The sequence below is a fragment of the Pocillopora damicornis genome, chromosome 9, assembly GCF_964200805.1.
Source record: "Pocillopora damicornis chromosome 9, jaPocDami1.2, whole genome shotgun sequence".
Lineage (NCBI taxonomy): Eukaryota > Metazoa > Cnidaria > Anthozoa > Scleractinia > Pocilloporidae > Pocillopora > Pocillopora damicornis.
Genome location: NC_142678.1, coordinates 21,596,124 through 21,623,636, shown reverse-complemented (window position 1 = coordinate 21,623,636; position 27,513 = coordinate 21,596,124). Strand labels below are relative to the sequence as shown.

The window sequence follows — 27,513 nt, the reverse complement described above, 5'->3', positions numbered from 1 at the left end:
ATATGAAAGAAAGAGGATTATATTTGAGACTGAAAAAATCTTATCATCATATTTTACATTGGTTTTTTTTAAAGTTTCATTTAACTTGTTCAAGAAACGGCACTGAGCACTTTTTAAATGTGCCCTTACACTAGGCTTGATATGTTCCGTATTTATATCGATGCACAATTATCTACAAAATTGATTTTTCCTCAGATCGTGTTACTCTGAAGGAGATTAAAACATCTTTCATACCACTACGAACATTGGACAACTGCTTGATACTCAAGCAAGTAAATGTTTTGCAGTCAATTCATTATGAACATTTCATAAGTTTACACTTGTTTTCAGTTGTAGAAAAGTTGTAGGCTACAATTTGCATACAGACCAAAATTGCGGACAAGGCATAGAGGCACAAATTCAATTATATTAACGGCTTTAGGCCGGAACGTTTTCAACAGAAAAAATAAAATAAAGCAGGATCAGAGTAAATGCTTTGAAAACATTACTCGATAATGAGAGTCTTTCGATCAAGACGTATTACAAAAAGAATACAAATATGATAAAATCGAAAGAAGAATAGATTAATTAAGCCGATTTAACCTCAGTAATCAAAACTCGTGTCAGTTTAAATACTATATTTGTCGGTTCAGTGTGAAACCTGAAAAAATGGAAAATAAGGTGAAAAAAAAAGGGAACTTTTCTAACTCTCCATTTAGTTTAATACCACATGTTGACGTTATTTTTTATTTATTTCTAAACAAACGCGTGGAAACAAGGAATCTGTTTGATAAATTTATAAAAAATGACGTAAATATGGATATAAGAATATCAATAGTTAGAGATGCGTATATACGTATGATAGATGAGTATAATTACATGTGCTTTCTTTAAATAGAGTATTGGTAGCCTCCAGATACCTACTGGCTGAAGAGAAAACCTATCTCACAGTTCTGAGAAGGTCGCCAATAGTTACTGCAACTATGAATGAAACGAGGTGCTTTAGTCAAGAAGCTGGAAGGGTTGGAATCACGGTGGTATTCTGTTTGCAACTTGTTGTTTCGTTGGTTGGAAATAGTTTTATCGCAATAGTTGTCTACGAGACGAAATCCCTGAGAAAACCCATTAACTTTTTAATTGTAAACGTGGCTATGTCTCATCTGACGCCTTCTTCGCCGCCATTTTGCAGTTTGTGACTCGCGCTACCTTAGCAGCTCCAGTCTACGGCTGGCCTCACGGTCATCTCAATGTTGAATGATAATTACTTCATTTTGGTACATTTGAAAAGTTATGATAATTCTTCATTCAGGGAGGAGATCGTGTTGCCTCAAAACATCACATTTCAACCAAGGTCTTTTTCAGTAGGCTTACTCTGATAAATGTTTCTAGATGAAAATTTTTTCTACTGATCCCTGTAATATTCTTCTAAGTTTTTCCAAATTCCAGTTGTTAACAACGACGGTAATAAAACTGGATTCACTTGACATTTATTGATCTCTACGTTCCGAAGCGTCAAGAATTTTGACCTTTAACAATCGTCTTGAAATAAGTTCATCACAGATAACTCCGCAAAGTAAATTGACGAGCAAAATTACTTCAAATTATCGCCGGTAACGGCTTGTACCAATTGGGAGAATATTTAAGACGCCGTTTAATGCAAATAGCGCCATGATTATGGAATATCAGTTTTAACAGCTGACAGCTACTAGCCTATTTCGGACAAAATTTCGTTTCCCTTAACTTTGTGGTTTTTTTAGACAGATGCAAATTAAACTAGTGCATGTAAGATAACAAATTCTCCAAAATTTTCCATCGTAGATTTTCTTAGCCTGTGAAAAGACTGGTCGTTATGAATGATAAAATGCAATAAAAACGACACGCAGTACAAAGTCATATGATGCGGATATTAAAAGATCCATGCCCCTTGCAAACCGGCTGCAATGTAGAGACAATTTTATTTTGTGTGGGTAATATTTACACGAGAAAAACAGTGGTTTCTTTCCCTCGACCAAAGAGAACAAAAACAAATTGGAGCTTCCGTCCTGTGTAAGTTGGTGTCTTTCTCTCGGAAGTCTCCGCTGCTATAGAGCCTGATTCTAATAGCAGTAGATCGATTTGGTGCTGTGGTATATCCCTTCCATTTTCCGTTCGTCAACTCAAAGCGGTGTTCCTTGTTCATCCTGGGTACTTGGATTATCGCCATGACCATCCAGTCCCCTTTCTTTATCGCCAATGAACTTGTTCAGTATCCCACAGCAGTGATAGAGTGTGAGCCTCACTGGGAAAATGTCTTCAGAGATACTTCTGAATTCTTAAACTACGTCGTGGAAAATATAAAAGCACTTTACTATATGCCTATGGTGTTGATTGCCTTTCAATACATTATCATTATTTGTAAATAGAATAAGAGACGGTAAGTTTTGAGCTCGGTAAGGAAATAGAAAAAGATGTTTTTCGTCTTGTCACGAGCGTGGGACAAAGAAAACATTCGGAGTCCTCATGAGGAATCGAACCTCACACCATCGGATTCGGCAGTCCGATGCTCTAGAGCATGGAAGTTATTTTCGATCTCCCTGTCAAAATGTCCTGGATCTGCCTTTGTTTTATTTATTCTTTTTCTTCTGCGCAAAAACGATCTCGAATTTGATAACTTGTTCACTGAGTGAAAAGCTTGTTGATAAAGGCGCTGTAAATATCATTTATACGGTATGATTACGTGCAAGTGAACCAACTGTCCTCCCCCCTCAAACACTGCGGAGGCTTTATCTGGCTTTCTCTCACCGACTTCAGCAGCTGAGTAATTCTGTTCGGCGACGATCACCTAAGTTTTCTGAAACTTTCCGACCCGTTTCTTAGATGGTATTGATGAGATAAGGAATGCCTAATTGACATATCGACGGAGTACAGAACATTAAACAATATTGTTGTTAGCTTTAACGCCCACTTATTCTCTTTAAGCTGCGAATCGTCATTCATTAAGTGCGAAAATCGGCAGTATAAGCATTTATCTATTACTTCATGTTTTCTTTTTTTCATAGAATAACTTGTCGTTCACATGGAAAGCTGGAAGAGGAACTCTTCAGTATCAATCCTTTACACGATCTGCTCGGCTGTTTTATCTCCTCGAGCATAGTGCAGGATGCTTTATTTGGCTATTTTTTTCGCCAGCTTCAGCAGCTGTAAAATTCTGTTCAGCGACGTACAAATTCTCTTCGTGGAGATAGAAAACTCCCCAATTAACATAAAAATTGTCCTGAGCCCTTCCCTTTCTTTATAACTTCGTGAAAAGCCGTAAAATGTACTTGAAAAACCTCCAACCAATCAACTGAGTAAAGAGCCTACTGAGTAAGTTCCAGGCTGGATTAAACTTTCGATGACAACGTGATTAAAAATGAGTCGTTAATAAAAATGTTGGTGTAGAATATTGTCATTTGATTGATTGGCTTGTTTTAATACGTGATCATCATCAGAAAACATCTGTTGCTGGGATATTTCTGGAGCCTTTTTCTCGTCATTTCGTCAATAGAAACAATGATAATTTCAATAATAGAAAAAAAAAGCTGACGTTTCGAGCGTTAGCCCTCGTCAGAGCGATGGTGAAAACATAAATTAGCCACCGCAAAGGGTAAAAAAGCTGACGTTTCGAGCGTTAGCCCTTCGCAATCGCTCTGACGAAGGCTAACACTAAATTACCTTTTATTTATATAGATAGATACGATACATAAGCTATGTTTTTCCGGCTTTGGTAGAATATAAGTGGCCTTCGTAGAGCTGCTGGCTGAAAACAAAACTGATTTCCTGGCACCGCAATATGTCAGCAAACGTGACAGCAACGATGGATGGAACACAGTCCATGTCGAGCTGCTTCAACCCCACAGCGACAAGAATTGGTGAAACCTTTGCCTACTGTCTGCTATTTGTTGTGTCGCTGGCTGGAAATATCCTTATTGGAATGGTTGTCTACAAGGAGAAAGCTCTGAGAACACCAATCAACATTTTGATTGTAAACATGGCAATCTCCGATCTGTTGTTCTCCATTATCCATTTTCCTGCACTTTTTGTAAGGTTAAACACAGCCAGCCACTGGCTGCCCAGCGGTCCACTTGGCCAAGCGTTGTGTAGACTAAAGTACTTCGCGTATCATGCCTCCAGTACTGTGTCCATTCAGAGCCTAGTTCTAATAGCAGTGGATCGATTTGTAGCTGTGGTATTTCCTCTACGTCCCTCACTGATCAGTTCAAAGCGATGCAGGCTCTTCATTCTCGTAATTTGGGTCGTCGCCATGGCAGTCTCTTGCCCACAATTGCTTGTGTGGAAAGTTGTCGAGAATACAGAAGGGCTGGTTTGTCAGCGGGAGTTGAACGACAACTTTAGAGCGTCCTCATCGATTAAAAATTACAGTCTGGTAATGATCATTGTATTCACCTATGTCCCTTTAGTTTTGATTGCCATACTTTACTTTTCCATTGCCGTAAGAATTAAATCGCAGCAGCTTCCAGGTGAGCCTTCAGTTGACGCAAGAAAACAGCGCTTGAAGAGAGAAAGAAGTGTTGTGAAGATGTCCGTCGCCATCGTGTTCGTTTTTGCAGTATGTTGGCTGCCATTCAGTATCGTTTTCCTCCTATCCTCGTTTTCATCAGACAGCGCCATGATGTCATCTTGTGCCTTCCAATACTCTGGACATATTGTCATTTTTCTGGCTGGATTATACTGCGCTGTAAACCCTTGTGTCTGTTTCATATTCAGCAGTAATTATCGTCAGGGTCTTAAGAACCTCCTCGGCTGTTTCTCTACTAATAGAGTTGCCCAGACATAGTTGTTGCCCCAATCTTTTGCATATTATTCAGCGTTATTCGAGGAATAATATTTGTTTCCCATGCCAACAGTTGATTGCGCACATTTTCAATCTTTGTTTTTGTTTTTCTAACTTGTAAGGTCAAACCTTTTTGAAAACTCTTGCATTTAGCATATCATATCGAAAATAACAGTCAAGCTCTTACGAACATCGCTTTATTGCATCCAAAATGTTTGAAGTAGCTCTCAGTGAAATTCAGCTAATAAATAGAAGAGAGTATTACGATTTTTCCTTTTTTCCTCGTTTATCTATTTTCAGCTGCACATGAAAAAGGACAACGTATTTTACCGAGATGATTTACTGCGATCTCTATAGGATACGTTAAATCCAGTTGTTTCCTAAAACTTGTAAATAATATTTATTTAATTCATTTACTTTAGTTTACCTTATAACAAGTGAAACTTTGTTCAACGGTTAAAACCGTCTTTTGAACTCTGACTTAAGGATTTCCGTTGTATTGTGTACAGTTTGCGGTTACTAAAGTTTTACACTCTTCGTGTAAAATAGAGAGGTTTCCAATCAATATGTGATGGAAAAAGAAAAAGTAAAATCTACGTGACATCTAATATTACAAATAAATATTATCAAGAAAGCAATGGGAACTAGTTCTGTTTCTGCTTCAGCTTCAGATTATTTGTTATCACGGTCATTCCTTTTTATGGAAAATTAAAGGTTTGGGGGAAAAAAATCTAATGGGTTAAAAAATTGCCTCTCTTCCTGAATTCTAACGAGTGCTGAGTTAACTTTAAAAACCTTTAGTCATATTTTTTTACATTGAGAGTAAATTTGACAGAGTCCATTAGGACCAACCGAGTTTAAAAAAATTCTCATTAAAAAACCGAACTTTTGACATTCTTCTGGGAGGAACAAACCCTGGAGAAGAAGAGGGCGACCTAATGATGAGGACTGTAACTAAAAGTATATATGACCGTAAGCAAAGTGCAGGCTCAGAACTTGTCTGACTCCTGTGAGCCTCATAACGGGGAGAGAGCCTAAAAAGCATCTGCACATTTTACTGCGCATGTCGAACTTCCTTGGGCTCATAATGGAAACGGTGTAGAGGGTAGCAAAGCTGTCTGACTCTCGTGAGTCTCATATTTTCCGCGCAGAAATATATCAATAGGTGTGATCTGCATATCATGGAAACTTTGAAAAGAGAACATTTTACCGTTTCAATGAGCGACATATGCCCAAAAGAGCCGCTAAATTACAGGGTGACCCTATTCAATGGAATGATAGAACGCTGGAACTGTGAATGGTAAAACGGCGGAATAGTTGAATGGCTGAATATCCCAAAACCTGTCTTGCAATAGCGGAATATCCTAAAACGCGGAATGCCTTGCTGTATGAAACAAAAGTCTCACAAAAATATAATTGTGATGAAATACGAAAATAATTCAGAGAGCATTTGAACTCTGCTGCTTGGAAAATCGATTTTGGTTCGAGTTAACACGCGAGGTTCAAGTCAGCAGGCGAAGATTTATGAGTACATGCAGTCGTTTAAGGCAATGGGAATGGGAAAAAAGGGCTCCGATTTGACCCATGTTTTCTATAATCTCCCAAAATATATTTAATAAAATTGGGAAAAAATGGCTGGTGTGAGTTTTTTTAAGTGTAAACAGCTTAAACAGACAGCTAAACGTTCAATAGTTACTATTAGCAATATTATTTGCCGTTAACGACACGCTTAATTTCTCTATTTTAAAACAACATAATCGAGGATTCTGAGACCAGCTGTCAAAATTCATTCATTATCAGATTTACATTCCCATCAGCCCTCGCGTTGAGCTATATTACTTAGCAAGTAGCCACCATTTATTTGTCGAGGGATCTTCTTCAATGACCCAGGGCCATTATTCCTGCGTACGCCTCAAGCAAATTGAATAAGTAGTTTAGTACATGGCACTCGGACCAAACTTGTTTATTTTGAATTATTGTATAGGTCTTAATAAAAATTTGACTCCTATTAAAAAATAAAAAGTTCAGAATTGATGTAAACTGATAGGATACCTTCTTAATAACCGTCAACCGTTCAGACCCTAAAATTGAACCGTCGAAAGCCTTAAAATTAAACCCCTAACCGTCAAAACCGCAAAAATAAAACAATCGTCAACCGCCAGAACTACTGAGATATTGTCAAAAGATGTTATGAGTAACTAAAATTAGGAGTGTTTTGGAAAAACCAAAATCACGAGTGTTTGGGAACAGCTAAAATGAGGAGTGTTTGGAAACAGCTAAAATTAGGAGTGGTTGGGGGTTTTTCAGTTATGCCTGTTAATTAGTTTATCTCGAAATCTTTATGCCAGTCTTGTGAGCCTTGGTTTGTCGTGTGCTGCAAGACCACACACTTATCTTTGCCTTTTGAGTGATTTGTCCTGACCGTTGTAGGAGGGCTTAATTCTCCCACGATAATCGTCATCGCTAGTCGTGTTTGGGTTTGCCCTTGACCTTGCTATAAGTCTTCAACGGGGAGTTTTGTTGAAGTTTTAGTTCTCAAAGATTGGTTGTTTTTTATTAATTTGTTGTTAATTTTAAATGTCTTGTGAGATTGTTTTAGTTAGCATTCTAAAAATATGTTTACTCCGCCAAGGTCAGTTGTCCCGTATGCCCGAACATGCCTATCGTAGGATATTTAAGAGTGTGTACTTCGAGCTGAATTCGTGAGAACAGAGACAGAAATACATTTCCTGAACAGATTCTTGGTGTCTCCCGTTTGTTCAAGTTGCTCAATCTAATGAACACCAAACAGTCCAGCAAAGAAAGCTATGCAACGAGGTAGGAGATCTCTTTTGCCACTACGCAGTTTTGCGCGATAAATGAAATGCGATATATTTTACATTGGGTTTTTTTTTTAGGTTTCACTTAACTTTCACTTCAAGAAACGGCACTGAGCACTTTTTAAATGTGCCCTTACACTAGGCTTGATATGTTCCGTATTTATATCGATGCACAATTATCTACAAAATTGATTTTTCCTCAGATCGTGTTACTCTGAAGGAGATTAAAACATCTATCATACCACTACGAACATTGGACAACTGCTTGATACTCAAGCAAGTAAATGTTTTACAGTCAATTCATTATGAACATTTCATAAGTTTACACTTGTTTTCAGTTGTAGAGAAGTTGTAGGCTACAATTTGCATACAGACCAAAATTGCGGACAAGGCATAGAGGCACAAATTCAATTACATTAACGGCTTTAGGCCGGAACGTTTTCAACAGAAAAAAATAAAATAAAGCAGGATCAGAGTAAATACTTTGAAAACATTACTCGATAATGAGAGTCTTTCGATCAAGACGTATTACAAAAAGAATACAAATATGATAAAATCGAAAGAATAGATTAAGCATTTAACCTCAGTAATCTAAACTCGTGTCAGTTTAAATACTATATTTGTCGGTTCAGTGTGAAACCTGAAAAAATGGAAAATAAGGAGAAAAAAAAGGAAACTTTTCTCTTTCTCCATTTAGTTTAATGCCACATGTTGACGTTATTTTTTATTTATTTCTAAACAAACGCGTGCAAACAAGGAATCTGTTTGATATATTAATAAAAAATGACATTAATATGGTTATAGGAAGATCAGCAGTTAGAGATGCGTATCTACGTATGATAGATGAGTATAATTACATGTACTTTCTTTAAATAGAGTATTGGTAGCCTCCAGATACCTACTGGCTGAAGAGAAAACCTATCTCACAGTTCTGAGAAGGTCGACAATAGTTACTGCAACTATGAATGAAACGAGGTGCTTTAGTCAAGAAGCTGGAAGGGTTGGAATCACGGTGGTATTCTGTTTGCAACTTGTTGTTTCGTTGGTTGGAAATAGTTTTATCGCAATAGTTGTCTACAAGACGAAATCCCTGAGAAAATCCATTAACTTTTTAATCGTAAACGTGGCTTCGCCGCCATTTTGCATTTTGTGACTCGCGCTACCTTAGTAGCTCCAGTCTACCGCTGGCCTCATGGTCATCTCAATGTTGAATGATAAGTACTTCATTTTGGCACATTTGAGAAGTTATGATAATTCTTCATTCAGGGAGGAGATTGTGTTGCCTCCAAACATCACATTTCAACCAAGATCTTTTTCAGTAGGTTTACTTTGATAAATGTTTCTAGATGAAAATTTTTTCTCCTGATCCCTGTAATGTTCTTCTAAGTTTTTCCAAATTCCAATTGGTGACAACGACGGTAATAAAACTGGATTCACTTGACATCTATTGATCTCTACGTTCTGAAGCGTCAAGAATTTTGACGTTTAACAAACGTCTTGAAATAAGTTCATCACACATAACTCCGTAAATTGACGAGCAAAACGACTTCAAATATCGCCGGTTACGGCTTGTACCAATCAGGAGAATATTCAAGACGCCGTTTAATGCAAATAGCACCATGATTATGTAATATCAGTTTTAACAGCTGACAGCTACTAGCCTATTTCGGAAAAAATTTCGTTTCCCTTAACTTTGTGGTTTTTTTAGACAGATGCAAATTAAACTAGTGCATGTAAGATAACAAATTCTCCAAAATCTTCCATCGTAGATTTTCTTAGCCTGTGAAAAGACTGGTCGTTATGAATGATAAAATGGAATAAAAACGACACGCAGTACAAAGTCATATGATGCGGATATTCAAAGATCCATGCCCCTTGCAAACCGGCTGCAATGGAGAGACAATTTTATTTTGCGTGGGTAATATTTACACGAGAAAAACAGTGCTTTCTTTCCCTCGACCAAAGAGAACAAAAACAAAACAAAACCAATTGGAGCTTCCGTCTTGTGTAAGTTAGTGTCTTTCTCTCGGAAGTCTCCGCTGCTATGTCAATTCAGAGCCTGGCCGATATCATGCTGTGGTGTATCCCTTCCATTCTCCGTTCGTCAACTCAAAGCGGTGTTCCTTGTTCATCCTGGGTACTTAGATTATCGCCATGGTCATCTAGTCCCCTTTCTTTATCGCTAATGAACTTGTTCAGTATCCCACAGCAGTGATAGAGTGTGAGCCTCACTGGGAAAATGTCTTCAGAAATACTTCTGAATTCTTAGACTACGTCGTGGCAAATATAAAAGCACTTTACTATATGCCTATGGTGTTGATTGCCTTTCAATACATTATCATTATTTGTAAATAGAATATGAGAGACGGTAAGTTTTGAGCTCGGTAAGGAAATAGAGAAAGATGTTTTTCGTCTTGTCACGAGCGTGGGACAAAGAAAACATTTGGAGTCCCCATGAGGAATCGAACCTCACACCATCGGATTCCGCAGTCCGATGGTCTAGAGCATGGAAGCGCGGAATATGAAGGTCTGAAGTTATTTTCGATCTCCCTGTCAAAATGTCCTGGATCTGCCTTTGTTTTATTTATTCTTTTTCTTCTGCGCAAAAGCGATCTCGAATTTAATAACATATTCACTGAATGAGAAGCTTGATGATAAAGGTGCTGTAAATATCATTTATACGGTATGATCACGTGCAAGTGAACCAACTGTCCTCCCCCTTCAGGCATAGCGGAGGCTTTATCTGGCTTCCTTCCACAGACTTCAGCAGCTGAGTAATTCTGTTCGGCGACGATCACCTAAATTTTCTGAAACTTTCCGATCCATTTCTTAGATGGTATTGATGAGAGAAGGAATGCCTAATTGACATATCGTCGGAGCACAGAACATTAAACAATATTGTTGTTAGCTTTAATGTCCACTTATTCTCTTCGAGCTGTGAATCGTAATGCATTAAGTGCGAAAGTCGGCAATATAGGCAATATAGGCTTTATTTGTTTTTTTTTTTGCCGCCAGCTTCAGCAGCTGTAAAATTCTGTTCAGCGACGTACAAATTCTCTTCGTGGCAAAAGAAAACTCCCCACTTAACATAAAAATTGTCCTGAGCCCTTCCCTTTCATTATAACTTCGTGAAAAGCCGTAAAATGTACTCGAAAAACCTCCAACCAATCAACTGAGTAACGAGCCTACTGAGTAAGTTCCAGGCTGGATTAAACCTTCGATGACAACGTGACTAAAAATAAATCCTTAATAAAAATGTAGGAGTAGAACATTGTCATTCGATTATTTGGCTTCTTTTAATACGTGATTAACATCAGTAAACATCTGTTGCTGCATATTTCTGGAGTCTTTTTCTCGTCATTTCGTCAATAGTAACAATAATAGGAACAACCATACTCTGAATTGGAAAAGTATATCGATAATATAACTCCGAACGAAAGTTATTAAACTCCGACTCTGGTTATCTGTTGGAGGAAGTTTCGGGTGTAGACTGCCGATTTTCTCAAATTTCTAGGCATGTTTAATAATTAAGCATGTTTCATTGATATAAATAAATATGACTCTTAGGCTATGTTTTTTCCGGCTTAGGTAGAATATTAGTAGCCTTCGCAGAGCTGCTGGCTGAAAACAAAACTGATCTCCTGGCACCGCAATACGTCAGCAAACGTGACAGCAACGATGAATGAAACACAGTCTATGTCGAGCTGCTTCAACCCCACAGCGACAAGAATTGGTGAAACCTTTGCCTACTGTCTGCTATTTGTTGTGTCGCTGGCTGGAAATATCCTCATTGGAATTATTGTCTACAAGGAAAAAGCTCTGAGAACACCAATCAACATTTTGATTGTAAACATGGCAATCTCCGATCTGTTGTTTTCGATTATCCATTTTCCTGCACTTTTTGTAAAGTTAAACACGGCCAGCCACTGGCTGCCCAGCGGTCCACTTGGCCAAGCGTTGTGTAGACTAAAGTACTTCGCGTATCATGCCTCCAGTACTGTGTCCATTCAGAGCCTAGTTCTAATAGCAGTGGATCGATTTGTAGCTGTGGTATTTCCTCTCCGTCCCTCGCTGATCAGTTCAAAGCGATGCAGGCTCTTCATTCTCGTAATTTGGGTCGTCGCCGTGGCAGTCTGTTGCCCACAATTGTTTACGTGGAAAGTTGACGAGTATGCAGAAGGGCTGGTTTGTCAGCGGGGGTTGAACGACATTCGATTTAGAGAGTCCTCATCGATTAAAAACTACACTCTGGTAACGATCAATGTATTCATCTATGTCCCTTTGGTTTCTATTTCCATACTTTACTTTTCCATTGCCGTAAGAATTAAATCGCAGAAGATTCCAGGTGAGCCTTCAGTAAACGCAAGAAAACAGCGCTTGAAGAGAGAAAGAAATGCTCTGAAGATGTCCGTTGCCATCGTGTTCGTTTTTGCAGTATGTTGGCTGCCATTCAGTATCGTTGTCTTCTTACTATTGTTTTCATCAGACAGCGCCATGATGCCATCTTGTGCCTTCCAATACTCTGCGCATATTGCCATTTTTCTGGCTCGATCATACTGCGCTGTAAACCCTTGTATCTGTTTCATATTCAACAGTAATTATCGTCAAGGTCTCAAGAACCTCCTCGGCTGTTTCTCTACTAATCAAGTTGCCCTGACATAGTTGTCGCCTCAATCTTTTGCATACTGTTCAGGATTATTCGAGGACTAAAATTTGTTTCCCATGCCAACAATTGGTTTCCCATATTTTCAATCTGTTTTTGTTTTTCTAACTTGTAAGGTCAAACTTTTTTGTAAACACTTGCATCTAGCATATCATATCGAAGATAACAGCCAAGCTCTTACGGAAATCCTATATCTATCTGATTCTAGAGGAGCCTCGCTTTATTGCATCTAGAATGTTTGAAGTAGCACTCAGTGAAATTCAGTTAATAAATAGAAGAGAGTATTACGATTTTTCCTTTTTTTCCTCGTTTATCTATTTTCAGCTGTGCATGAAAAAGGACAACGTATTTACCGAGATGATTTACTGCGATCTCTATAGGATACGTTAAATCCAGTTGTTTCCCAAAACTTGTAACTAATATTTATTTAATTCATTTACGTTAGTTTACCTTATAACAAGAGAAACTTTGTTCAACGGTTCAAACCGTTTTTTGAACTCTGACTTAAGGATTTCGGTTCTATTGTGTACAGTTTGCGGTTATTAAAGTTTTACACTCTTCGTGTAAAATAAAGAGGTTTCCAATCAATATGTGATGGAAAAAGAAAAAGTAAAATCTACTTGACATCTAATATTACAAATAAATATTATCAAGAAAGCAATGGGAACTGGTTCTGCTTCTGCTTCAGCTTCAGATTATTTGTCATCACGGTCATTCCTTTTTATGGAAAATTAGAGTTTTGGGGGAAAAAACCCCTAATGGATCAAAAATTGCCTCTCTTCCTGAATTCTAACGAGTACTGAGTTAACTTTAAAAACCTTTAGTCATATTTTTTTACATTTAGAGTAAATTTGACAGAGTCCATTAGGAGGCCAACCGAATTTAAAAAAATTCTCATTAAAAACCGAACTTTTGACGTTCTTCTGAGAGGGACAAACCCTGGAGAAGAAGAGGGCGACCTAATGATGAGGACTGTAACTAAAAGTATATATGACCGTAAGCAAAGTGCAGGCTCAGAACTTGTCTGACTCCTGTGAGCCTCATAACGGGGAGAGAGCCTAAAAAGCATCTGCAAATTTTACTGCGCATGTCGAAATTGCTTGGGCTCATAATGGAAACCGTGTAGAGGGTAGCAAAGCTGTCTGACTCTCGTGAGTCTCATATTTTCCGCGCAAAAATATATCAATAGGTGTGATCTGCATATCATGGAAACTTTGAAAAGAGAACATTTTACCGTTTCAATGAGCGACATATGCCCAAAAGAGCCGCTAAATTACAGGGTGACCCTATTCCATGGAATGATAGAACGCTGGAACCGTGAACGGTAGAACGGCGGAATAGTTGAATGGCGGAATATCCCAAAACCCGTCTTAAGAAGTGAAATAGCGGAGTATCCCAAAACGCGGAATGCCTTTCTGTATGAAACAAAAGTCTCACAGAATAGAATTGTGATGAAATACGAAAAAAATTCAGAGAGCATTACATGAAACACTTATGAAAGGCTGTTTCGAAAAAGCAAATACATTGCAGAACTAGCTACTTAGCATAAAATGAGCGAAACGATTTGATTAAAAAACTATTACATGCCTAACCTATTCTGAATAACAGCTGGCCATCTGTCGGGTTTTAATTGATGTTTTGGTGCGAATTATTATTTTGGGGTGTATAGGGTAGGAGGATTAGCGCAGATTGAAAATCAAACAAAATAAATATAAGCATCTGTAAGATATCCTTGCATCTAAAAATTAGGGAACCTATTTTTCTCTGTCTCCAATTTTGGTTACAATTGTAAAAATTGTTGTTGAAGTACAAAATATCGAATTTTGCATCGAATAGTTAAAGTACAAATTAAGTATAAATTTTGTTCTATTTTTTCGTTATAAAAGAATAGTTGGCTTCTAGAGTTAGAGAGCATCTTGCTGAAGACGACACTGATCCTACAGTTCCAAGAATGTCGGCAAACGTTAGTGCGACGGTGAATGGAACACCAGTAACACTGAACTGCTTGAATCCAGTAGTAAAGAGGATTGGTAAAACCTTTTTTTGCGGCCTGTTACTTGTTTTCTCAGTGTCTGGAAGTTTTTTCATCGCAACAATTGTCCACAAAACCAGATCCATGAGAAAGCCTACCAACTTTTCCTTGGTAAATATGGCCATATCCGATCTTCTGTTTCTTTTTTTCCTTTTTTACAGACAACACAAACGCTCGGCTCCTGGTTGATCAGCGGTCCTCTTAGAGATGCGTTGTGAAAGCTGACTGTCTTCTTGAGAGATATCTGCTTTAGTGTGTCTATTCAGAGCCTAGTTTTAATAGCATTCAATCGATTTGGAGCTGTATATTTTTCCCTCCGTCCCTAACTGATCAGTTCAAAGCTGTGTCAGTTCCTTATTCTTTTCACTTGGATCATCGCTAGTCTTACCAGCACCTCGATGAAATAAGTTAACAAATGGAAGCTATTTCCATGGTTTTTCTGTTTTTTGTATTTTTTCAGTTGGTAGTTGTTTTACGATCGCAACTAGTTATTACACTTTTGTTTTTGATTTTGTTTTGTTTTGTTTTTTTGGGGGGGGGAGGTCTGTTTATTTTCAACTGAACGTGCATAATGAAAAATTACGTCACTGAGATAAACCCGATTTCCCCCAGACCTATTAGGTCCAATTATTTCACGAAACTTAGAAATAATCATGAATTGAAATGTCTGCTTTGAGAACTAACTTACTTAAATCCTATTTACAATTTACATTATGGCAAGTCAAACTTAGTTCATTGGTTCAAACCATTGTTTGAACTCTGCTGCTTGTTTTCCGTTTCTACAGTGTTTATTCCCTTACCACCTGTAAATAAAGAGTTTCCGATCAGTTAGAGAGGAAATGAGCAAAAGTTAGATCGAAATGAAATCCAATACGAAAAATAAATGCAATCGACTCCCGATAACTTGAACCTTTAAGGAGAATTGAAGAAGGTTCCACTGAGTTACTGGGAGTTCGAGTTAACGGGAATTGAAAACAAGGGCTCGAGAATGAGGGAAAAACGGTGTTTACTGTTTTTCGTCTTATAAAGTATACATTTTAACCCTTTACCTCCCATGAGTGACCAAGAGAGAATTTCTCCTTACAATATCAATACAATATCAAGGATAGAAGTGATGAGAATAAAGTTAAATATAAATTAGGGGATTATTAGCTGATCCAATACCAAATTCTCCAGATTGACATCATAAGAATTGTACGGCAGACAGTAATGAGAATTACTAATGAGATCTTGGGAGTTAAAGGGTTAATACAATTCAATTACAGAGAAGTCGAATGAAAACGGAACACAAAATTACTGAAAATTACCTGAGTTAGCGGGAAGCTCGAGTTATCGAGGGTTTGAGTTACCGTGGATAAAACTGCTAGAAATGTTTGATGGAAATCCAGGTGAAATCGGTTTTTATTCAAGTTAACACGCGGGGTTCAAGTCAGCAAGGGAAGATATTATGAGTGCATGCGTTCGTTTAAGGCAACGGGGATGGGAAAATGCTAGACGATATACTTCACTTTCAATTTTACCTGAAAAAGATGTCAGCTTTTGAAACACCATTGCGGCCACCAAAAACGCCAGACTACCGTCCAAATCTGGACGAGGCGATGGAATTAACGTACACTGATCCGAACCTAGAACCGGACCCAGAGGATAGCCCTCCAGCATCACAACTCGAGCCAAGGCATAAAGCTGCATTAGCCAAACAACGCAGCAACGAAGGTCTACGCCTTCAAAAAGAAAGCCGTCAAAAAGAAAACCTTCCGAGGAATAGCCGATCCACGCGGCAGCCAAGGAAGAGGAAACATGAAGACACCATCAGCGCTATCCAGTTCAAGAAGCAAAAAACTGAAACCTCCATTTTAAAACTGGAGAGACACTTACAACAAAAGACTTGCCCTAAGTCGCTTCAATACAAGGCGAAGGCAAACTTCAGGCCTGACGAAACCTTTCGACAGGAAATAAGCGCTATTAAAAGTCACGCCGAAGAACAATACGTTAGCGCCCTAGTGCGCTTCCATCAGCGTAGACTTGTTAGTCACAAGAACAAACTTGAAAAGGCTAATATTGCCAAGTCTCGATCACAATACAATGTAAATACACGTGAAAGATCACGTTCGCCCTTGAGGAACATTGTAAATACTGATGTCGACAGGATAGACAAAATAGAAAATCAGTTTTCAGAGCTGAAAGATCTTATATGTACACGCTTTCAGAGTGATAATAAACGTGTTGAAAAGTACAACAGTGTCATCTCTGAAAAATCAGTCGCCAAACCCACTACAGCAAAAAGGCTATCCAAGAATAATAAACGCAAATAGCGTAGAAAAAAATACACTACACAAGCGAGTGACTACAGAAAGGGAGAAAAAATGAAAAATACCTTAAAAACCTTTCAGACAATACATTAACTGATCACCAAGTCAGCCTGTTAGCAAAAGGGCTCAAATTTATTGAAACACCCGTGACAAATGAAATTAAGATCAGGCAACAATTGTTGCGTGACTTCGAACAATTCGCTAGGCGAATGAGACTTAGATATATATTCCACGGGAATGACAAGGAACCACATCCTTTCCACGTCAAATCAAACTGGATACCACCAGTACAACCTTCTATTGCCCTTGAACGGTACTTGGAAAATATCAAGTTAAGCCTTGCTGAAATAGAAATAACAAAGCCAAAACACAACCTGTCATACAACGAACACAAAGCAGTCAAAGAACTGCAAAACAATACTGCCATCAACCTTAAACGTGCTGACAAAGGCACCACAACAGTGATTCTCAACAAGAGGGACAAAATTCAAGAGGCCCAGGTTCAGCTCGACAACAGAGACCACTACCGACCTCTTGAAAACCCCATGGTCACTGACACATTAAAAAAAGTTAATGAGCTTATTGTTCAACTGCACAATGGCAAACATATAGACGATATGACAAAAAAGTGGCTTTCACAGACTCCCAATCCGCCCAGAATACCGATTTTCTACACTTTAACAAAAATCCACAAACCTTTGCCAGTGGGTAGACCGATTATATCGGGCTGCGAAGGACCAACTGAAAGGATATCATCCTTTGTGGATCATTTATTACAGCCTATTGCTCAAAAGCAAAAATCCTATCTCAAAGATACAACTGATTTCATCAACTTTATAGAGAAAACGCAAGTGTCAAATGATACTATTTTAGTATCAATGGATGTAACAAGCTTGTACACAAACATCCCACAAGAAGAGGGTATCACAATAGTATGCCAAGCATACGAAAAATACCACAATAACAGCCCTCCCATTCCGTCCCACTACTTAAAACAAATCCCCGGGCTTATAATAAAAGAAAATTCGTTCCAGTTCAACGGAGTAAACTATCTCCAATGTTTTGGAACTGCCGTGGGAACACGGTTGGCGGTTGCTTTCGCCAATCTCTTTATGGCAGAAATTGAAACAAAACTGCTTCACCAAAGCAGTATCAAGCCGAGAGTATGGAAGCGTTACATTGACGACGTTTTCTCCCTGTGGGATGTTCGTAAACAAGACATTGATCTATTCATAGAACAAGCTAACACGTTCCATCCAACTATAAAGTTCAAGGCTGAAATCTCAGAGACTGAAATCACATTCTTAGACACGGTTGTCTACAAAGGTGAAAGATTCCAAAACGAAGCTATCCTCGACGTCAAAACTCACTACAAACCGACCGAGACCTTTCAATATACACACTATTCATCTTGCCACCCGCCAGGTGTTAAGAAAGGCTTTAGTAAAGGAGAAGCTATCAGACTTCTAAGAAAAAACTCCTCGGAAAGAAATTTCCAGGAGGCCATGTGTAATTTCAAAACACGACTTGAAGCACGTGGTTACCCAAAAAGCCTAATTGAAAAAACGTTATCTGAGGTCTCGTTTGCCGCAAGGCAGTCGACACTTAAAAAACAAACCAAAAAAACTAAAGGCAAAATATTGCCTTTTGTGACAGCATACCACCCAGGGGTTAAACATTTACAACAAATACTGATGCAAGAATGGAACCTCATCCAAAATCAGCCACTGCTGAACACAATTTTCAAAACGCCTCCGATTATATCATACAAAAGAGGTAAATCGCTCAAAGACATACTCGTCACAGCGAAGCTTTAATTAAAGGCTTTTGCGTCGCAAACGTAAAACCACACAGGGGAGTCTGTGTAGGCCTGTCTATGACCTTTTCACTTTTTGAGCAAGAATTTGCAACATGGGCGTTTGAGAAAAAAGACTTATAAATGTTTTTGTTCTGTACTTTAAAACAATTCTGGTTGTATTGACATTCTCTCAGCTAATGTTGAATACACTGAAGTAGAAGTGCATGGGGTATTCAAGTGATATAGAATCTTTGGTAGCCTTATACTGATCACAGCATGTAGCATGGCAAGTGATATAGAATCTTTGGTAGCCTTATACTGATCACAGCATGTAGCATGGCAAGTGATATAGAATCTTTGGTAGCCTTATACTGATCACAGCATGTAGCATGGCAAGTGATATAGAATCTTTGGTAGCCTTATACTGATCACAGCATGTAGCATGGCAAGTGATATAGAATCTTTGGTAGCCTTATACTGATCACAGCATGTAGCATGGCAAGTGATATAGAATCTTTGGTAGCCTTATACTGATCACAGCATGTAACATGGCAAGTGATATAGAATCTTTGGTAGCCTTATACTGATCACAGCATGTAGCATGGCAAGTGATATAGAATCTTTGGCAGCCTTATACTGATCACAGCATGTAGCATGGCAAGTGATATAGAATCTTTGGTAGCCTTATACTGATCACAGCATGTAACATGGCAAGTGATATAGAATCTTTGGTAGCCTTATACTGATCACAGCATGTAGCATGGCAAGTGATATAGAATCTTTGGTAGCCTTATACTGATCACAGCATGTAGCATGGCAAGTGATATAGAATCTTTGGTAGCCTTATACTGATCACAGCATGTAGCATGGCAAGCATTCAATCAGGAGTCCTTGAGATACTTAATACGCCCTTGACTAATATCAGTGCTATAAGGTAACAAATGATTTCATTCCCAATCTAAGGGTTTTGCGTTTTTTTTTATTTTTGCAGAAATGACTGATGTATATGCTGATGTGGTTTGTGAAGTTATGGTTATTTAAGTGACAGTCTCCTTTGGTTATACATGATTGCTTTACAGAAAAAATGTGGAATGGACAGTTACTCTTTATTATTTATCATAAAATATGCAAATTGAGGCCTTATTGATTTGGCCCTGGTTGTTGAAGCAGCAAATTTAATCTCCATCTGGTGGAAAGCAAGCTTTTGATGACACTTAAGCACCAGACAGAAATTTATCCATTTTTAGATAACAATTAGACAAGTACCTCTTATTTCTAATTAGTCCTACAATTATAATACAACATTTCATGTCAAGCTGTACACTTGGAAAAATATGATTTTCATGTCTGCGGATGGATACTCATAATTTATTGTCTGTATAAACCCATAAATAATAAAATTAAAACATTTGTTCCTTGGTTATGTTAGAAAGGCTCCCTTTATAAAATTCAGATCCCTTTAGAATTAAGTTAAGCCAAGTACACTTCTGCTGCCCTGTAAATATTGATTCCATTAAGATCCAGCTGCATTTTAAATTCAAACGACTGTACTTGTTGTGGAAAAATTATTTAAATGGCTGCGGTGTCTTACTCAAGTTGTCCAAGAGAAAAGTTTGTCTTTGCAGCTAAGGTCTTTTAAACAGATTTCCTTAAGTTTTTCTGCCTCCAGGTAGTGTCTCCACTGTCCATGTGAGATACTTTGCTGTAAATTACACCCACTCTGAATATAGTTTTCCTCTGTTTTAATGCTTGGGACATTAAATGCTACTGATGGTTGGTGCACAAAGAAGGTGGCTTTGAAGTCTCCTCCTTGTGATTCCCTCAGTAGATGACACAGTTCATACAGACAGCCAGGAAGGATTGGACCAGAAATCTCCAGGCTGTATAACTAAAAGGATATCATCACAATTAGAGCACCCTTCATTTAAGAGTTGAAAAACCCAAAACCTAGTAAGTAATCATAGTCACCAATTACAGCAATGAAAACATCTTAAGGAACCAATGAAAATTCACAGTAAACTAAACAAATCATCTGAAGTGCTGGAAATAAATGTGCGTTATTGACCAAGCTTGTTTGATCAAGATGGCTACATATTGACCAAGTTCTTTTTTTGCGCACAATAAACCCATGAGAGTAGTTTATATTTTCTTTGTTTTTCTTGTCTTCTGCAGCTTTTTGCAACTCCATTGCCCACACTGTCCATAAATTGAAAAAAAAAAAATTTAAGTCCCTTCCATGCAATGTATTTTCACACAGGATCAAAGTGGGAAATCCCAAGCAGGCAAGAGAGGCCCATCTTGCCTGTTGGGGTAGCCAATCAAAGAACAGGATTCACTTCATATTGACCAAAGGCACTGCTAGTGACATCATAAACAACAGTTATTGTCATAGCATGCATTTTTCAGGTAAGATACTTCTCCTCTTTCCACTTAGTTTAAATTGGCAACATAAAATTTTCAGGTAAACCTAGCAAAACATCGGAGGAGAGGGGGATCACTATGCAATACTGTTAGTAGCTTCATAATAGTGGAACAAGAATAAACTGTGTTACATGTTACTGTTTTGGCCAATAGTCTCCAGAGAAAGCATAACCTTTACCTTATTGTTGCGAGAATTATCATTGATCTTATCATGATGGTAGAGCATCTGTAGAGAATAAGGTCAAGAAATAATGAAAATCAATCAAATGTATCCTATACCTGTGCCATAGCCTTAGCTTTTTGATGCTTCATGGTCCCTTGGTTTACCTTCAGACCCTTTAAAGTGGCTCCTTCAAATGCAACAGGGGCCAGCAGTGCTGGTGGCACCTGAGCTTGTGGTCCAGTGTTGGCTGTTAAACTTTTACAGTTGAGTAGGAAGTTAAACAATGCAAGAGTATCAACTCCTCTCACTAACACTGTAGAAGTTGGTTGTTGATCTAAGCTTCTTAGATTGTTCCTCTGATGTGGTGTAACAACTTTGGGGTTTAACAGTGGAAACTGTTCCTTATCAAGTCCCATGCTTTCTAGCCACTCACACTTGTCAATACTCTCATCATCAGAATCATTCCCAAGCTCAGCATCTTCCTCTTCATCTGAGTCCTCATCCTGAGATTCAGGCCCAGACTCTTTCTTTCCTTTGACCTCCAGGTGCGGCATGGTAAAGTTAATTCCTGGGATGTGATAATATAATATTGTTATTAGGAAGAAAATTAGATTCAAGAGAAAAATAGCCTTTGAAGGGTAAAATTACTGATTAAGTGATTGGGTAATTTCAAGGTAGATTATATTCAATACATCCTGAAAAAAGAAACCAGATGAACACAAGTACTAGAGGGCTAGCCCTGTAATCACTTTAAATCAGGTGAACACAGGGCACGTTGGGAAAACTTAAGATTGTGTTACTTAAACCATGATGCATTAACTGTTTGCATAATTTTGGTGAGTTTTCCCAAACCATGGGTGTTCAATTGGTTATGTGAACAAGGAAAAGTCTTCAATTGCTGTAATTGAATATAAATTTGTAAAAACACAATAAATCTAAAATGTTACAATCATGTTTACAAATTCTTCTCTAAACAAGTGGTTGCAGCAGCTCAGTTATTTTACTCAAAAATAATACTCACATTTCTTATCTGTAGTGGTCAGTACATGTAAGCATACATACAAATTTATTCTGGAGCTCAAATCACATTGTTATATTCCTGGACTTTCACTCAAAAAAACGAGCACTGTGATAAGTTGATCTTGGTCACATGCCCCTGATCAAAATCCTGACCAGGACACAATTATGCAGTTGTTGCAAGCATGCTGATTACATCTACAACAGCATGTTTTTGCCATATGATTGTTTAAGAGAAAGTCCAAATGTAGAACAAAGCACCTAATGTATGGTCCCTTGGGAAACTAGTTAGTTTTGTTTTCTTGAGAGTTCTGATGTTTCTCAAGACAAAGTTGAGGGAAACATCAGGACTCTCAGGAAAACAAAACTAACTATTTCCATGGGGACCAGACTTAAGTGTATATTATATCATCCCACTGCTAACAGCTGTTTTCATTGGATCATTGTCTCATCTTGAATAAAATCACCTTGGTTACCTACATATAAAGGTACAAGGTTACCAGCTCAATGTTATAAGTGTCTGGTAAAGGTTTTCGATGAACTATTTCTACAATGATTATTGCACCCATGAAACTAATCTGTACAGTGTAATTAAGTATTATCAACTGAGTTGATAACATAAATTGGTCATCTTAAAGAGTTTAAAAGCTGACGTTTTGAGCTGTAGCCCTTTGTCAGAGGGATATCGCAGCATCACAGTTTCTTTAGAAAGTTTCTCCCTTTATTCATAAACCTGTACAGTGATGTAGATTTACCTTCACTCCTCAGTGCATCCCGGAAACCTTTGGTCGTGGGTGTTATAACCACTTGAACTGCATCATCCCTGTTTATTCCAGCTGCCTGAAAAAGCATAGTGTTCTGATTTGCAACTAGATAAAAGTAAGGACAAAAACCAACGCGCACCATGTTGAAGACGGAGCGAAAACTGGACACCCAGTCATGGTGAAGAGAAGATGCCATTTCTTCCGTGATTAGAAAATGTCTTTTCGAACTAGTTCTACCATCGGCTGATTTACGTGGAAAAAGTTCAAGCCACGGTAGAGAAGGGTGCATCCAAACTTTGGTAAAGGAACAAAATGATTCAGGATGAGGAGCACCGTTTCCATTTGAATCGATTTCCTTTGTTTGGCAACGAACAAAATGTGACATACCAGCAGCTTCGTCAAATGTCTTCAATGTCCCACACCAATTAAACGTCTTGGAAGAAGAAAATTTTACTTCAGTTTTTAAGCTCCAGTCGAAAGGAAAAAATTCTGAACCATCATTCTCGCCGATTTTCTCTTTAGCCACAGTTAGTGGAGAATCAGCAACGTCAGTTTCCAGGCTATTGCCAGTATTTTGCTGTTGTGAGTTATTACTTGTTTCATGAACAGTGTTTGTGGATCCATTTTCCTGATTCTCGTCCAGTCCATCGAGGGCACTAAACAGCCTGCATTCTGTAGTTTTCTCTTCTGCGGAGAGATTCGCCTTTTTCCTCGGAGAACACTTAAACGGATTCGCTCGCTTTAACGCCTGTGAGCGTCCATCTTGAATTCGTCCATTGATAGGTTTCAAGGCGTTTGAAATCCGTTTTGATGAGTTTTGAGTCAGCTTCTTCTTTTTTATCTTCAATTTTATAACTCCTGAAGGTTTTTTAAACCGAATAAGCTCAGGTGAGTGTTTTTCTTCCATGTTTAAAAGCGACAATTATTTTCCTTCAACTTTGCTAGCAACGTTGATTTTTATAAATTCTGCGCCAAAACATCACGTGATATTTACTTTGCTAGTACCCAACCTTCATCTCTTCGTCTCCTCAAAACATCTCATTTCAACCAAGATCTTTTTCGGTAGGTTTACTCTGATAAATGTTTCGAGATAAAAATGTTTTCTCCTGATCCCTGTAATGTTCTTCCAAGTTTTTCCAAATTCCAGTTGTTAGCAACGACGGTAATAATACTGGATTCACTTGAAATTTATCGATCTCTACGTTCTGAAGCGTCAAGAATTTTTACGGACTGGACGTTTAATAATCGCCTTGAAAGAAGTTCATCACATAAAACTCCGCAAAGTAAATTGACGAGCAAAACGACTTCAAATTATCGCTGGTTACGGCTTCTACCAATTGGGAGAATATTCAAGACGCCGTTTGATGCAGATAGCGCTATGATTATGGAATATCAGTTTTAACAGCTGACAGCTACTAGCTTATTTCGGACAAAATTTCGTTTCCCTTACTTTTGTGGTTTTTTAGACAGACGCAAATTAAACTAGTGCATGTAAGATAAAAAATTCTCCAAAATTTCCCATCGAATATTTTCTTAGCCTGTGAAAAGACTGGTCGTTATGAATGATAAAATGGAGTAAAAACGACATGAAATATATATATGTTATTTGCCGGCTGGGAGGTCCGTATGGTGAAAAACTGTGACCGAGGTCTTGAAAATACTGCCCGAGGCCGTAGGCCGAGGGCAGCATTTTCAAGACCGAGGTCACAGTTTTTCACCATACGGACCGACCCTTAGCCGGTAAATAACATATTTATTGTTTTTTAAACTTGACGAAATTCTTTCCAAAAGAACCCTAATGATTTATGAACGTAAATACGGCAAGATCTTCCATAAACTGAACTATTTTTGAGTGAGTAAATGGTAGTTAAAATAGCGGTGATGCAAATTAAAGAGAGATGCCTCAGCGAAACATTTTCATTTCCGTAACGATAAAGATGATTTAAAAGGCTTCCAAACAAACTTTGAAACATTATTTTTACAAGTATCTGCCACAATCTGACACCTGTCAATTAGAGAGCGCGTAAGAAAAAAAAAGCGCAAGAAGATTTGAAAAACAACGGAACTAGTTTGGCAAGGACTGTCACGACATTGTTTTCTTCAAAAACAATCAATGATCTAACGGAAAGTATTATTCACTCTCATCGACGATTCATTCATGTACGAAGATTTACCTCTGTTCATTAAGTAAACGGCGAGGAAAGTAATTGTGAGTAAATTCAATTTTTTTATTTTGAAGTTGTGAGAGTTTGCTCGTTTGTTTGCTGCAACGGCGTGTGTAAATCTGGTCTTTCCTCCACAAAAACTGAATTCGAACGGCACACTCCAACGAGACACAAGGGGATTTAATGCGGCCTTTTCTCAATAAATTCCTTCAGTTTCTGTTGTGCAATTTATGGTCCAAATGTCCAAATTGAACGGACTTTGAAAGACTCACCAGGAGCGTATATTTATTGTCGAACTGAAATTAAAACTTCGCTCGCTCTTTTACTACGAACAAATTGTTTGTGAAAATTCAGACATTAAATGAATGAAAGTTCCATTGTTCAGTTTACCTGTAACAAAATACCTCACGTTTTAACTTTCTAAGTACTTTTTGTAAATGATTAAAATCAATTGCAGTCGGTTTTTAGGCCGCTTGTCAACCGACGTAATGACACCATTGCCTATACAAATTCATTCTGAAACCAATATTTTTTTGTCAACTAAATTGATTTGAGAGAGAGAGAAAGAGAGGATTCATAAGTCGGCTTGAGGTAGTGACCGATGTGTTTGCTTAAAAATACTGCCCAGCGGGCAAAACGAGGTATATTTATGAAAAATGGCAACGAAAGTTGAGATGTACACGGCGACTCACGAAAGCGTTACCGTGGCCCGTGGGCAGAGATAGGAAAATACTGACCGGGTAAAGAACCAATCAGATTGCAGGATTCGTTACCGTGCCCTCTAAAAAAACAATAATAAGTCATATCATGCGGATATTCAAAGATGCATGCCTTTTTCTTCTGCGCAAACTGGCTTAAATGTGGAGAAAATTTTATTTTGCGTGGGTAATATTTACACGAGAAAAACAGTGGTTTCTTTCCCTCGACTGGTCCTTGTAATGTTCTTCTAAGTTTTTCCAAATTCCAATTGTTAACAACGACGGTAATAAAACTGGATTCACTTGACATTTATTGATCTCTACGTTCCGAAGCGTCAAGGATTTTGACGTTTAACAATCGTCTTGAAATAAATTCATCACAGATAACTCCGCAAAGTAAATTGACGAGCAAAATTACTTCAAATTATCGCCGGTAACGACTTGTACCAATTGGGAGAATATTCAAGACGCCGTTTAATGCAAATAGCGCCATGATTATGTAATATCAGTTTTAACAGCTGACAGCTACTAGCCTATTTCGGACAAAATTTCCTTTCCCTTAACTTTGTGGTTTTTTTAGACAGATGCAAATTAAACTAGTGCATGTAAGATAACAAATTCTCCAAAATTTTCCATCCTAGATTTTCTTAGCCTGTGAAAAGACTGGTCGTTATGAATGATAAAATGGAATAAAAACGACACGCAGTACAAAGTCATATGATGCGGATATTCAAAGATCCATGCCCCTTGCAAACCGGCTGCAATGTAGAGACAATTTTATTTTGCGTGGGTAATATTTACACGAGAAAAACAGTGGTTTCTTTCCCTCGACCTTTGAGAGCAAAAACAAAACAAAACAAATTGCAGCTTCCGTCCTGTGTAAGTTGGTGTCTTTCTCTCGGAAGTCTCCGCTGCTACAGAGCCTGATTCTAATAGCAGTAGATCGATTTGGTGCTGTGGTATATCCCTTCCATTCTCCGTTCGTCAACTCAAAGCGGTGTTCCTTGTTCATCCTGGGTACTTGGATTATCGCCATGGCCATCCAGTCCCCTTTCTTTATCGCCAATGAACTTGTTCAGTATCCCACAGCAGTGATAGAGTGTGAGCCTCACTGGGGAAATGTCTTTAGAGATACTTCTGAATTCTTAGACTACGTCGTGGCAAATATAAAAGCACTTTACTATATGCCTATGGTGTTGATTGCCTTTCAATACATTATCATTATTTGAATATGAGAGACGGTAAGTTTTGAGCTCGGTAAGGAAATAGAAAAAGATGTTTTTCGTCTTGTCACGAGCGTGGGACAAAGAAAACATTCGGAGTCCCCATGAGGAATCGAACCTCACACCATCGGATTCCGCAGTCCGATGGTCTAGAGCATGGAAGCGCGGAATATGAAGGTCTGAAGTTATTTTCGATCTCCCTGTCAAAATGTCCTGGATCTGCCTTTGTTTTATTTATTCTTTTTCTTCTGCGCAAAAGCGATCTCGAATTTAATAACATATTCACTGAATGAGAAGCTTGATGATAAAGGTGCTGTAAATATCATTTATACGGTATGATCACGTGCAAGTGAACCAACTGTCCTCCCCCTTCAGGCATAGCGGAGGCTTTATCTGGCTTCCTTCCACAGACTTCAGCAGCTGAGTAATTCTGTTCGGCGACGATCACCTAAATTTTCTGAAACTTTCCGATCCATTCCTTAGATGGTATTGATGAGAGAAGGAATGCCTAATTGAGGGTCTGGATGGGGGTATCTCGAAAACACTAAACACTAAAATTTTACCTTCTATAACATCAAACATTAAAATTTTGGGCTGTTTAACATCTAACACTAAAAAATTCTCTGAAACACTAAAATTGATACAAATG

General features: G+C 38.2%; 5 protein-coding genes across 5 annotated transcripts in view; 4 read left to right on the top strand and 1 right to left on the bottom strand.

Annotated features, from left to right (window-relative positions):
- The window catches only part of LOC149040648 (coiled-coil domain-containing protein 148-like), a 69,693-nt gene extending 49,212 nt beyond the window's left edge, over positions 1–20,481 (top strand). Inside the window, exon 12 of the mRNA XM_089182568.1 lies at positions 19,405–20,481. Coding sequence (XP_089038694.1) covers positions 19,405–19,414 — 10 coding nt within the window. The 3' untranslated portion in view covers positions 19,415–20,481. The remainder of the gene's footprint in view (positions 1–19,404) is intronic.
- LOC149040651 (QRFP-like peptide receptor) lies at positions 2,997–4,934 on the top strand. The gene has a single exon (XM_089182582.1). It carries the CDS (start codon positions 3,791–3,793, stop codon positions 4,793–4,795), a length of 1,005 nt encoding a protein of 334 aa, XP_089038708.1. The 5' UTR covers positions 2,997–3,790; the 3' UTR covers positions 4,796–4,934.
- Positions 10,118–12,273, top strand: LOC149040650 (QRFP-like peptide receptor). Its single transcript, XM_089183110.1, has 2 exons — positions 10,118–10,138; positions 11,224–12,273. The coding sequence occupies exons 1-2, from the start codon at positions 10,118–10,120 to the stop codon at positions 12,271–12,273; spliced, it is 1,071 nt and encodes a 356-aa protein (XP_089039236.1).
- LOC149040649 (uncharacterized) lies at positions 16,825–18,432 on the top strand. Its single transcript, XM_089182575.1, has one exon. The coding sequence runs from the start codon at positions 16,825–16,827 to the stop codon at positions 18,430–18,432; it is 1,608 nt and encodes a 535-aa protein (XP_089038701.1).
- LOC113686430 (protein downstream neighbor of son homolog) lies at positions 19,376–23,794 on the bottom strand. The gene is made up of 3 exons (XM_089182573.1): positions 22,770–23,794; positions 21,114–21,565; positions 19,376–20,301 (listed from the first exon to the last, which is right to left on the bottom strand). The coding sequence occupies exons 1-3, from the start codon at positions 23,683–23,685 to the stop codon at positions 20,005–20,007; spliced, it is 1,665 nt and encodes a 554-aa protein (XP_089038699.1). The 5' UTR covers positions 23,686–23,794; the 3' UTR covers positions 19,376–20,004.
- Between the last annotated feature and the right edge of the window lie 3,719 nt (positions 23,795–27,513).